Genomic DNA, 13,158 nt, shown 5'->3' with positions numbered 1-13,158 from the left:
GTGACATTGGGGGGTCTTTTTATAAACTTCTATGTGATGATTGGATATGAGACCCATTTCCGAATGGCCTTTATCCAGTACATGACATCACCACAGGGCACATGCGCATCTGCCAGGAGAAGTAGAATGACTGGCTTGAACCATGAGGAGACATGTAAAGTTTTGTCTTGATGTTATAAGATTATAAAGAGAAATTACACTATTTGTATATAAAGTGTAAACTAATTAAAGAGTGAGAAATCTTTACGTGCATTAACCTTTGTTTTTTTATTTTTATTTCATCACAATGTTCAACCTTTTTGCTTAACCTGGACTAGCAGCACAACAGAAATACATTTTTTGACAAGTTAATTCAACCTTGTCTTTGATTCAGTTTGTAATAGCTCAACAATTAGAATATGCATATAAAGATATACAAGCATTTGAAAAAGAAAAATCAAGTATATCTCATGATTCAAAAGCTTGAAGAAAACATTGGCAACAATAACTTGAAGAAATCATTTATATTTCGAGTTTCCAGGAATTTTTATGCAGATCTCTTTTAAGGTCCGGCCGCAGCAGGTTTGAGGTCTGGGCCATTTCCACACGTTGATTCTTCTCTTTTTTTAGCCATTCTGTTGTAGAGTTATCAGTGTACTTGAGATCATTGTCCTGCCTTTCACCCTGTTTCAGCCCAGCTTTAGCGGTCTCTTAGATGGCCTCACGTTTAACTCTAAAGTACTTTGGTATACAGGAGTTCATGTAAGCGTGTGAGTGTGACTGCAAAACAAGAACAAATAATCATTCCTCTACCACTGTGATTGACATTTGGTATTATATTTGTGAAGTGTGTTTTGATATGCTGTGTTTGGTTTTTGCAAAACATAGTGCTGTGCATTATGTTTAGATATTGCTACATTGGTCTCATCTGTCCAAAAGACAGACAAAAGTCTTCTGGTTTGGTCAGATGCAAACCAAAGCTGTGCTACCTTGCTCTTCTTAGAGAGAAGAGGCTTTTCTCCTGTCAGCAGTTCTAAAAAAAGCCGTACCTGTTAACTCTTTCTTTAATTGCATTGTCATGCTAACTGCGGCCTGTGGAGTCTGAGATGTAGCTCTTGGTCTTATTGCGATTTTTCTAAGCATTGCATGAGTTGACTTTGCGAGGGTGTTCAGACCTGTTAAGATTTTGGCATTGTTTTAACATACACACCTGAGTTCTCTGAATAAGTAAACTGCCCAAACCTGTGCTTTTCTAGGTGCTCACACATGCTGAGGATCAGTTAATCAAGTGCATTTGATTACGAGCACCTGGCTGCAATTTATTCTCTTAATCCCTATAGAAGCTGCAACAGTTTATGTAGTTTTTTACAGGTCAGCACATAGTTCTGTCAAACCTTTCTTTTTCACCTTACTGTATAGAAGAATAAAACACTAGCAGACAGATTATAAGTCAGCATGTGGATAAGCCATCCTACCTAAATGAGTTTATATGGCAATAAAGCAAAAGTGAGTGATCTTCTGTCCTTCATCACCCTGACGCTCATTCATTTCCTTACCTCACCTCCTCTCTGCTCATGTGCAGTCTGGATGTTGAAGCCTCTGCTGATGTCTGAAATGTTTCAGACATCAGCAGAGGCTTGAATGCCTCCTGCAACCTCTTTGCCTCCCTCAGTAACTCTTCCAAACGCAGTTAGAAAGGTTCAATAATTCACAAGCTAGTTGCCATAAGGATAAAGCTTATTTTTTTCCCCCATATGCAATAAACTGGAGGACATTCAGCACCAGCGAAAAAAAGAGAGAAGGATTCTGTTAAAAATACTGCTGACAAATTTATAAGAACATATTGCAAAGCTGAGCCTATAAATTTTTTACTAAATCGTATGGTGGTTGTTGTATGGAAAGGAAAAAAAAAAAAAAGGGAGGAAAACCTCACAGCTCAGTAGTAGGGCGAGTGTCCAGCAGAGAGATTTATTTACACAAGATTATATGAAAAAAGAAAAGTTTTTACTACAGTGCATGATACAATATTATTCTTGTAGTCTATTTATAATCAGGTTCACTCAGTAACAACTCGCAGTGGTCTGATTTTTTTCTTTACAGGCATTATTTATGAGGTCTCTAATATTTAAATGTGTATAACATTTTCCAAGTTCAGCCTGACATTATATGAATTGCAATGGAAATAGGCCAGCATATATTTTTTCAGATTTTATGTATGAGAGTAGAAAAAAAACGTGTTCAAGTGCTTTAACCAGTCTATTTATAGCCAGTGTGACTGGATCTTATGTTCCTTTGCTTTATTGTTTCCCTCACCATCTCCGTTAAGGAGCGGCTGAAAGTTTTATTCTTCAGTTTTTTCAGTGAGAAGTTATTAACAACAAATATTTTTATAGACCTCTTTGATATTAACCAACATTTTTATATTTCAACCTAATTTCCTGCTTTCTTCTCCCCAACAGAGCCACTACATGACTGTTCGTATCCCTTTCATCTACTAATTTTCAAGCAGACAGTACATTTCCTATTTTTTAAAAGTTGCCATTTTACTTAATTCATTTAAACTTTTCTTCTTTCCACCATGACGCTGTTATCTTGTGCGTCCCCAGTGTCCTGCAGAGTTTCTTTACGACTTACTCTTTATCAAAACCTTGTCATTTCCCAGCAGAGAATAGTTGACTATGTCCTCCCATTTGTTTTTCCAAGAATAGACGATGCTGTTATCTGGAAATTGTATGTCTCTCAGAATTACTTCCTGCGTCTTACGGTTCCCATGGATCACTTTGGTGTAGCTCTTTATTTATTAGACAGCTTTGGTGGATAATTTTGATGTAGTCTGTGCTTTTACAAATGATAATCCCAATTGTGTTTTTTCCCCCTCTTTTTTTTGCTTGAAATCAGTGTAAGCAGCTTCATTATATGAACGTATTTTGATCAAGAGATTTACTCAAGGATATTTGTGACTGCAGTAAAGAAAAAAAAACACAAAAGAAGGTTAGAAATGATGAAAAATAACTTTTTATTCAAATTAGGAAATTGTCTTTATGTTGAGGGGATGCACACTATAGCATGAACTCAGAAGAACAAACAACAATTTAAATCATTTAATGATTTACTGTGTTTGTCTATGACAGGGGTGGGTAACTCCAGGCCTCATGAGTGGTGTGCTGCAGCTTTTAGACTTCACCCTGGGTCAACACACCTGAATCAAATGATTAGTTTATTACGATGCCTCTGGAGGAGGCAATTTAGCCATTTAAATCAGCTGTGTTGGATCAAGGACACATATAAAACCTGCAGGACACCGGCCCTTGAGGCCTGGAGTTGGACACTCCTGGTCTATGAGAAACACAAAAGCAGAAATACACACATACACAAAAGTTAACACCTGACCCCCTACTCACACTCGGCCTCTGTTGCCATGGTGAAACAAAGTGAGGTCTTAAAACTGTAAGTGCAGGTAGGCAGGCAAAAGTGACATTATATGGGATTATTCTAAATCCAATAGAGGGGGAAAAAAGGATCAGGTAGATCCTTCAGGACCTGGATTTAAAAGGACAATAATTCTGACTGGGACTTGCTGGGAGGATAACACCTGCAATCTCTCCATGATAAGTAGTTGTATTTCTTACACCAAACCTTCTGGAGCTGAAAAATTAGGGCAAATGCAGAAATTCTAAAACTGTATTTCCTCAAACAGCCACTAGAGACTGGCTTCAGAACCGGGTTTACTACCAGTTATGATAGAGCTTCAGTTTAAAATTCTCAAATTTAGAATAGTAGTAAACATATTAATGCCTTGGCATGAACAAGTCTGCACCTTTTTTAAGTGAATGACATTCTAATATTGTTTCATGTGTATGCTAGCAGGTATCAACTGAGCTAGTTAATATCAAATTAAAGCTAGCTAAACTTGACTTAAACTCCATCCTCTTGAACAAAAGTGTTTGCTTATGGCTCCGTAAAACACTTGTTCTTTAACTCTGTACAGAACTGGTGCTATATGAATAAAATATAAATTAATTTAAGATATGATATCATGTGGGTACTCCCATCCTTTATATACAGTTCTTGATTAGCCTCCACTTAGTAAAGTCTGAAACATTTTACTTCACACTACTACCATTAAACATTTCATTAATACTAAGGGAGGTGATCCGGACTTTAAAGAAAACATATTATTTTGCCATTCATTGTTTTTCCTATGGGATCTTAGAGAAATTTGCACAACAACATGCCGCCTCACGAGTTTCCTCTCGGATGCCTTTATGTTGGCAGCCTTGCCAGCGATTACAGCCCGCAGGTCAGGTAAAGGGCTGTGTTGTTGCAGAAGGTTGACAGAGAGGAAAAGCTCTGGGCTCAAAGGAATGGGCCTTCCCCTCACCGCACAGCAGCCATTACTCTAAATCACCCCCTTTTTCCTCCTCCTCCTTCTTTATCCCTGACCTCCGTTAGAATTCACTGACCTGGAAAATATCTGGTGAGTCCAAGCCACCAAGAGCGGCACTGGCCCTAGCGTCGCCTGCAAACAGCAGAAATATTGAGCCAATTACAAGATTATTATCTGGTGGTAGTGGCAGGGGAACACAGTGGGAGTGTATTTATGCCTGCCAGTGCTCCCTGCTGAAAGAGGAAAAATGAATCAGAGGCTTTTGGGAGAGAAGTGGACAGTACTCATTCCCACTTGCCTTTATTTCTTTACAACTCCCGTTTATTAACAGACTTTGGCTCCCATCCAAACCCCTTTCTAAAAGGTCAAAGATAACACCAGGAAATGGCCCATTTGGAGCTGATAGTTTGTTAGTATTTTCACCTGGCTAATTCATATGCCGTGCTGTCATATTGTGTGTGCACCTGATTTACAGTAAATATGACCTATGACACATTCAGACTTTTTTTCACCATTTATTTAAGAGACATGAGTCACAGCCTGGATATGAGGGCAGAGCTGAGTCGGTTTGCAAGTGTAATTTGTTCAGCAGGGAAGGGAAAGCATTGATGCATCAGGCCCTTTATTCCAAAGTGGTTGCTTTATAGACAAGCTTACAAAGGGCACATTTAGTGATCTACTGCCTGTTACTGTGTACATTGGATTTGGTTTTTTAATAGGGAATAGAGTTTCCTGAAAGAATCCTGGCCTCTATTTCCAGCTAGTTAGTTCCATATGAGAGGAGTGACGTACATTTACAACTTGTATGATGTTCTGTCATGTCCACAAACTGTTTGTTTGTCATCTTCTAAACATTGTAGTCAGCCTTTGTATCTTTTCTTGTTTTGTCTTCTGTACTCAAACGTATGCCAAAGCATTGAATTTGATTTAAAGGGAGGCCTGGGTTTGCGTGCTCCGTTTCGTATTTCATTTTGGGTCTGCATCTTGTTTCACGAGTCGATCCCACTGCCTGCGTTTCATGCGTCAGTATGCTTAGGGAGTCGTTTTTTAGCAGCATGATGAAGACATCAAAGCAGGATCTGGAACTGCAGTAAATCTCAAGCACTTGGACGGTTTGTCATCTGTTACATCACCTACCACTGCCAGTAAAGTTTCATTAGAAAGCGCTGCATGCTTCTTCTCTAGAATGGAAAGAAATGTCCTACTACAGTTCCCCTACTGTAAAAAAAAATTTATTTCCCCAAGTAAAACTTTAATGTTGAGAATTAAAGTTCTTCTTCTCTTTATATAACTTTACTGTGTATTAGTCACATTATTGGTTAGACCTTTGACAGCTTTGAGGATTTGCTTTGGAAGTCATCACAAGTACAAAATCTGTGACACCACTCCGAGATACACCAGATGAGCATGGATTTTCTTAACGATCTCTGCAAGCACAAAAACATGCCTGATCTACTCGAGTTGAATTGGTTGGAATCAAAGTAACAGAAACTGGCTCTGCTGCATCATTTCATATAGATGCTAATCTGGCTGCAGCCTACTGCTTATCCAGAGTTGGGTCACAGTGGCAACAGTCCTTCTCCTCAGTAATGCCCACAAAGCCATGAGATGGATAAACATTTAACTGAGTTCTGGGTTTAGCCTGGGCCTCTGACCTACTAATTGTGCCCTCTAGACCCCCAGGAGAAGTTGCAAAAAAGTAACAAGCGATGGCTTGATTTCAAACTCCCTCTGCATATTTAGACTTGTTACCTTTACTTGACTCTTTAAAAGTAATTAATTTCAGCCACTTGTAACCACAGTTGCATTCAGTTGGTCGGTACTCAGAGCTGGAAAGAGCACTAAGAGGCGCATAAACAAGAACCCATGATAAATAAAATCCTTTGCTTAGAGTAAATAGTGTAGCTGTGTAAGTTAGCCAAAGCTAAATTTGGGAAATCCTGGAATAAGTGTTCAAATTTCATTTTTCAAACAGAAACAAATATGCTGTTTAATCAGTATTGCATTTTTCAGGTAACTATAAAATTTATATCACTCCGACTACTACTTTATGACGACTCTATTTTAACTTCCAAACATGGCTGTCTTCATGTAATCTACATTACACCATGCCACATCCCTCCCTGTCTCCGTAAATTCCCCCCACTGTTTCGAGTGGCCTCGCAGCACCACGCCACTGCTGTTAGCGCATCGACCACAGGACCAGCTCAACGCACACCATGAAATATGGATGCTTCCTTTAGTACAGACTCATTTCTTTTTCATAACGCAGTAATGTTCTCTTTTGCGTCGGGAACCTGTGAGGACTGCTTCGGAACGTTGGCGGTTCCCAAATCAGCATGTTCCCAATGTAGGCAGGAAGACATTCTGAGTGTCTACCCTGCATGCCAGCGTCTGGAAGTCCACTTTTATCAATAAATAGTCTCAATGTTCTCCATCAGTGACTTGTCAGCTCTGCATCCTTTGTAATCCCTGATGGCATTGATTTTGTTTCAAAGTACTATTATACTGCCTCGCTCTGGACTCTCGGTGCGATGGGGCAGAGCTAATGCGAGAGGAAAGGAGCCTTGTCCGGGATCCTCTTTACACAGCTGTAGGAGAGGTCGCAGTTACTGAGAGGACTCCGGAGGTCAGCTGACGGTCAGTGTTGCAGGAAGATGTCGAGACATCGGTGCACCTGTGTTGACGCTGTTGCTCTTATCGACCACATCCTGCTTGTCCCCACTGTGCTGACCTCGTGAATCGTCCCTCAAAGAGGGGATTCACTCAGGATACTGGATGTGTTTTGACATTGGCCTGAAGGTATTGACTTGTAGCTCTTAGATCCATTTCACCTCACACACTGAGATCAGCCAGCAGCTGTTTTAAAACCTGAGACAACCATAAAGAAAACTGACAATGCCATTCTTGTTCTGTCATTTCGGTGATCCAACCTGCAGCAGCTTTACTCACAAAAACAGTACATTCAGCAGCTTTACCTAGTTTACTGTTTTCATTATGCTTATAGTATGTTTTCTTTTACAACTATTGCTGCATATTATAAAAAATTTATTCGAAAAGTTTGAGCATGCACACATTTATTCCAATTTCCATGCACTTTCCTGTACCTGTGCAGATGGCAGATTAATCTAAATCTGAATCTTCAGGCCGTAACAGCGACAGATCCGACAGTTCTTTAATGTCTGCACCTGTTATCTGTTTGTTGTCAACCCACCAGTTAGAGCATTAGATCAGAAAGAGCTTGTATTTGTCATTATAAAGAGTAATTGCAAACAGCCCCGAGCAAAACCAGCCATCACTTTTCATCTCGGCTAGTGTCTTTTAGAAATGCACTCTGTTTGTTTAGCGCTCCGTCTCGGCAAACATGCCCTCTGTCTTATTTCATACTGTGCATGCTAAACGGAGCATGATTGTATACCAGTGTCTTAGCAAGGATGAAAAACGGTGCCTGTCACATCAGAAATTAAAACGTGCCTACTGTCAGGCAGAAGCTGCACTTTGATTGTATATGTTACTGTGTATTTTACTACATGGTATTACACGCAACAGATTCAGTTGTCGAGCACTCTCCAGAAATTTCTGAGGACCACCCTCTTTGATGGTCTTCTGTCACAGGTGGGAAACTTCATCTACCTTGGGAACAGGCCGGGCCACTTAGTCGGTGCCAGTCCTCGCTTTACGCAGCAGCCAAGCAGATGAATAATTGACACTTGCATTCTGTACTTTGGTGAATTTTAAAGCTGTATTCTGCAGAGACTCTAAATGGTAGAGGGAGGGAACGTTAATCATTCATGGGCTGCTTTTACCCACTTTTGCTTAAGGTCGCTGTCCTGAAGGCGGCTGGACAGAAGGAGAGTGGAGGTAGAGAGATGTGAAAGAAAATGGTGAAAAGATGCCATTTATAACTACGACCAAATATTATAATTTCAGGGATTGCTCTAGCTGAACTTTATCACCAGGATTTCATTTCATTTAGGATCAGTATGTGGCTATGCATTGTGTTCAGATTGCTCAAGTGGAACCATTTATATGAGGAATTTTCCAAATTATGTTTGAAATAAACATAATGTTGAACCATATGTGAACCTTGTGAGGAGGAAAAAAAAAGTCTCCCTATCCACTTGAATGGATTTTTTGGATATTTTTTTTTTTCATTTGTTGAAAAAGAATGGTAAGAAGGTGATCATACTGCGAGGGCATTGAGTATTAATATTTTATAACTGGCATTACCATAGTAGAGGTATAGAGATTGACATTCTCTCTTTTTTGCTCTGGACAAGAGTGAGGAATACCCCCTTTCAAATGCACCCAAGGGAGAGCCCCCTCTTTTATAACCACACCACATCTCTTTACATCCAGAGGTGTTCCTGAAAGCGGAGCTGCGGCAAACCTGCCAATCAACATTTGGTCACACATGAGAGAAATCAAATAAATAAACTTCTGCAAGCAAACTGTTACTAGTGTTATTCTTGATTGATTGGATTCAATGTTTTTGATGACTTAGCTGGAGTTCATCCAGTTTTAATGTTTATTGTTGTAAGAGCGGTTGTGTAACTGCAACAGTTGCTTAGTAGGTTTCGGTGAAGAGTGCAGGTCAAATAAATATTTCACTTCCTTTTTTCTCTCTCACTATTTTCTCTTCTCAGAGAGCTGATGCCCAAGACCCTGGAGGGTCAAATCACAATGGAGAAAACTCCCAGCTACTTTGTGACCAGGGAGGCTCCTGCTCGAATCTCCGCCATGTCCCGGAACACCAAGCTGATCGTCGTAGTGAGGGATCCTGTCAGTAGAGCTATCTCCGACTACACACAGACACTGTCTAAGAAGCCTGACATTCCCTCGTTTGAGAGCCTCACCTTTAAAAACAGGACTACAGGGCTCATTGACACGTCATGGAGCGCCATCCAGATTGGCATCTACGCCAAGCACCTGGACAACTGGCTGCAGTACTTCCCCATGGAGCAGATCCTGTTTGTGAGCGGCGAGCGTTTGATCAGCGACCCAGCTGGAGAGCTGGGCCGTGTGCAAGACTTTCTCGGGCTCAAGAGAATCATCACAGACAAACATTTTTATTTCAACCAGACCAAGGGATTCCCGTGCCTGAAGAAAGCAGAAGGCAGCAGCAAGCCCCACTGCCTTGGAAAAACCAAAGGGCGAACCCATCCAAACATTGACCCTGAGGTGGTGCAGAGACTACGAGACTTCTACAGGCCCTTCAACATGAAGTTCTACCAGATGACAGGAAGATTTTTTGGTTGGGATGACTGAATGTTTAGTTTAGTTTGTTTTTTTTCTCGTGAAGTTGAGAACTATCAGACTGCAAAGGATCACAACTGACAGAAAATCAATATAAGATTCTGAGAATAAAGTTTTGTTGTTATGAGAATAAAGTTTTAATTACAATAACATAGTTATTGGGGAAAAAAGGCTACTTTGGCAAAAAAAAAAAAAGTCATGGATAATTCCAAACATATATAATTATCATATTAAATTTAGTTTATTAAAAAAAATTATATAGAAATATTTATATTTTTAAAAAAAAATTATGACATAAAAACGATTAATTAATTTTAATAATACTTAATTATTTGAGATATATTTGATTGATATTATTTATAGTAGTCAACCCCCTGCCAAAAACAGGTCACTAGAGAAAAATGTGTGTTCTGCAACCGGTTGGTGAGTGGTTGCCGGAGGTTGCTGGATGTTGCCAAGTGAAATCTGGCCACAGATTTGAGGGTGTTGTACCAAAAACCTTCTTGATTGTTTCAGAGGCTAACAGATTGCAGCGTTGCCTGTGGAAGACCCCAGCTTATCTCTAAACACTCACCAAACATTTACTGAGAAGAAAACATTCTGCTTCAAAGCATCTTCATTACAAACTGCATGAGATGGCTGCAACTCGCTAGCGACCTAAGCAGTTGCAAGGAGATTGCCTGTTTGCAACCAATTTCACCTAGCTACTGGCAGAAAACCCCAGCAACCACTTTACAGCTGTTCGGAGAATACTCATTTTTCGATGGCTGTTAGGGGCTGGCTGGTCTCTAGATCTGTGTGACTACAGCCTAAAATATCAGAAAAAGGATTTGTGGATTTAAACCCAGAATCTCCATATTTGCAGACTTTAGGCATGGCTGTGAACTGAGCCTGGTTAGAAGGAAACAATATACTGATTTAAAAGAAGTGATAGCTTTTATTAGTTAACTTGCATATGCATCATTTGGTATTTGTTTTTTACGAGTACCTTACTGAGGGTGATACAAAATAGTATAAGAAAAAAACAACAACTTTTTTTCTGCTACTTTTGTTCAAAAACCATGGAGATTCCTTACACTTTCTCTAAATATTATTTCCCTAGTGGTTTTTAACCCCTTATAAATGGCATAGCTTTATGCTAATTTTGTATTTTTCTCAAATTAGTGCAAATTAATATTCAAAATTAAAAACTATATATGTAAAATTATTATAATAATTATTATTATATTATCAATATTAGTATTGCCACTTTTAATGCGTAATTTATTCTTTTTTTGCAGAGATATGACATTTTTTCCTAATAGTTTTGAAGAATATTTACACTTTTTCAAAGAACCAGTACTTTTATTCACTCGTTTGCTTACCGTTCTCTTAGATTCCCAAATCTGTTCTCAAAGTCTTGTATTTTTTTTTCCAAACAGTGTTCCCACCACTCCATCCTCAGCATTAATACACTAGCAGCAATACGGGGCTGTTAAAAAAGAGCAAGATGCCCTATCTCACCTCAGTGGCAGTTCTGATATGCAATATTTCTCTGCTACATTTTCCATCCTCAGAGCTCATTGTGATCCACGCTCATGGAGATGTTTTCTTCAAAAAAAAAAGAAAAAAAAAAGAGTGAGTTGTTGAAGGATTTGCATCATATCTGTCTGCATTATCTGGGGAAGCTTTTTTTTCTTTCACGTTGCAAGTCCTCGGCTGTGAAATGGAAATTATTGTGTGCTGTGCTTCCTCAAGAGGATGGGTAAAATCCCATAGTGTCCAGGAGCTTCTGATAAAAACTAATGCCATATATTAAACGTGACTGCTTTAAAATGTTCACATTTTTTCTAGCAAAAGTAATATGAAAAGATAAAACATAGTTATTTTTTGAAATGTATTTATTCGAGAGGTACACGAGAAGCAAGTATGCATTTTGAGCAACTCCTCACTGAGTGTGTCCTCGTTTATTATTATGTTTTCCATGCTTTTAGAGTTTTGTTTGTTTTATACTGTGTGCGCTAAAAACGTGTTATCCTCGTTTTAATTTCAGGTCGTTCATTTCATTATGTATTTACTATACATGGATGAATGTGGTGCGGGAACACTTTCAGTTCCAGAGTTGTGAGTTTGTTATTTCAAAGGTCGTTTACCCACCTTCAGTTAATGAACCTGCAAGCAAAGATAGCACTCACTGTTATTCAAGAGACATAGACTCCGATGGAGGAAAAGGGCCTTCCCAAACTGTGACTCAGATTTCCTCAACATGCCTCCTTGTGTATTGAATACACTTAATGTCACTGGCCTTCCTTGCCTTGAGGCAATGTGCGCGTGTTTGTGTGTGTGTGTGTGTGTGTGTGTGTGTGTGGACACTGTGCTAAACCCAGGGAGCATGAGAACAATGACTAAGTTGTGTTCCTTCTTTGTCCACTTGTATTGTGAGCTACTTTCTGAAAGCAGATGTGCCTCAAAAGATAACGCAATCAACAATGTTAACAATGTTATTTTTCTGTGTGTGTGTGTGTTTGTGCGTGACTGTGCGAGAGAGCTTCAGAGAAGAACCTTATATAGACTTTGGGGAGATTATGTAACAAATCTAACTTTATTGTTGCGACTGTTTCTTTCTTAAAGTGTTGAGTTTTTTTTCGCACCCGTTGAATAAAAGATGTTATATGTAAATATTTTGTGTATCCGAACCTCTCTCTCTCTCTCTCTCTTTTTTTTTTTTTTTTTGGGGGGGGGGGGTCATGGCTGTAACTTCATTGCAAAAATCCAGGCATAAGGTGTATATCCACACTCATAAGGATGAGCCACTAAAGCTCAGCCTTCTACGGAATGATAACACCCATTGGTTCCTGCTTTCCCGTCTCCTCTGTTACACCTTCCCATATTGTCTCAGCTTATCTCTGCCCAGCCTCCACGGAACAGTGTCAAAAGGACTCATTGGGGATTTTACAAGATGGTTAAAGTCTGAAATCCTTTTTGGTGTGGGGAGCATTTTGAAAACTTAGGTACAAGCTTTTTTTTTTTTTTGGAATAAAGCCCGGGAAGTTGAAGTAGTACCTGTGGGGTCCTTGGGTTGGAAAATGCATTTAGTTTGCATATGACAAACAGAGCAAATAAACACCTGCACTACCTGGACACTTATTTTTTCTTTTAGTTTGCACATCCATAACTGTAAAACAAATATTGTGTGCTATGCTTCTTAAAGTGGTTTGGTGAAATCACATAGTGTCCAGGGGCTTTTGAAAAAACGCTAATGCCATGTATTAAACATAACTGCTTTACTTTTTTTTTTTTCTTTTTTTTTTTGCATTTTTCTAGCAAAAAGTAATATAAAAAGATAGAACATTGTTATTTTTCACATGTATTTATTCGAGAAGTACACGAACAGTAAGTATGCATTTTGAGCAGCTCCTTGGTGAGTTCTTCCTCTTTTATATTCTAGTGTGTTGGCAGCATCTTGAAGACTCAAGAAAAGGCTTATTGTAGAATAAAGTCCAGGAATTTGAAGTAATTTTGGGGGGCTCTTTGGGTTGGAAACTGCATTTGTTTGC

At 39.2% G+C, this 13,158-nt stretch overlaps 1 protein-coding gene across 1 annotated transcript in view; it reads left to right on the top strand.

The window, feature by feature from the left end:
* LOC146381312 (heparan sulfate glucosamine 3-O-sulfotransferase 3A1-like) overlaps positions 1-12,282 on the top strand; it is a 35,984-nt gene extending 23,702 nt beyond the window's left edge. The window contains exon 2 of the mRNA XM_084937286.1: positions 9,013-12,282. Within this exon, the coding sequence (XP_084793412.1) occupies positions 9,013-9,634 (622 nt within the window). The 3' untranslated portion in view covers positions 9,635-12,282. The remainder of the gene's footprint in view (positions 1-9,012) is intronic.
* The last annotated feature ends 876 nt before the right edge of the window (positions 12,283-13,158 follow it).

This window comes from Perissodus microlepis, chromosome 8, assembly GCF_051167445.1.
Source record: "Perissodus microlepis isolate ML-2025 ecotype Zambia chromosome 8, ASM5116744v1, whole genome shotgun sequence".
NCBI lineage: Eukaryota > Metazoa > Chordata > Actinopteri > Cichliformes > Cichlidae > Perissodus > Perissodus microlepis.
The sequence above is the reverse complement of the archived record's forward strand: the minus strand, read 5'-3'. Positions and strand labels throughout refer to the sequence as shown.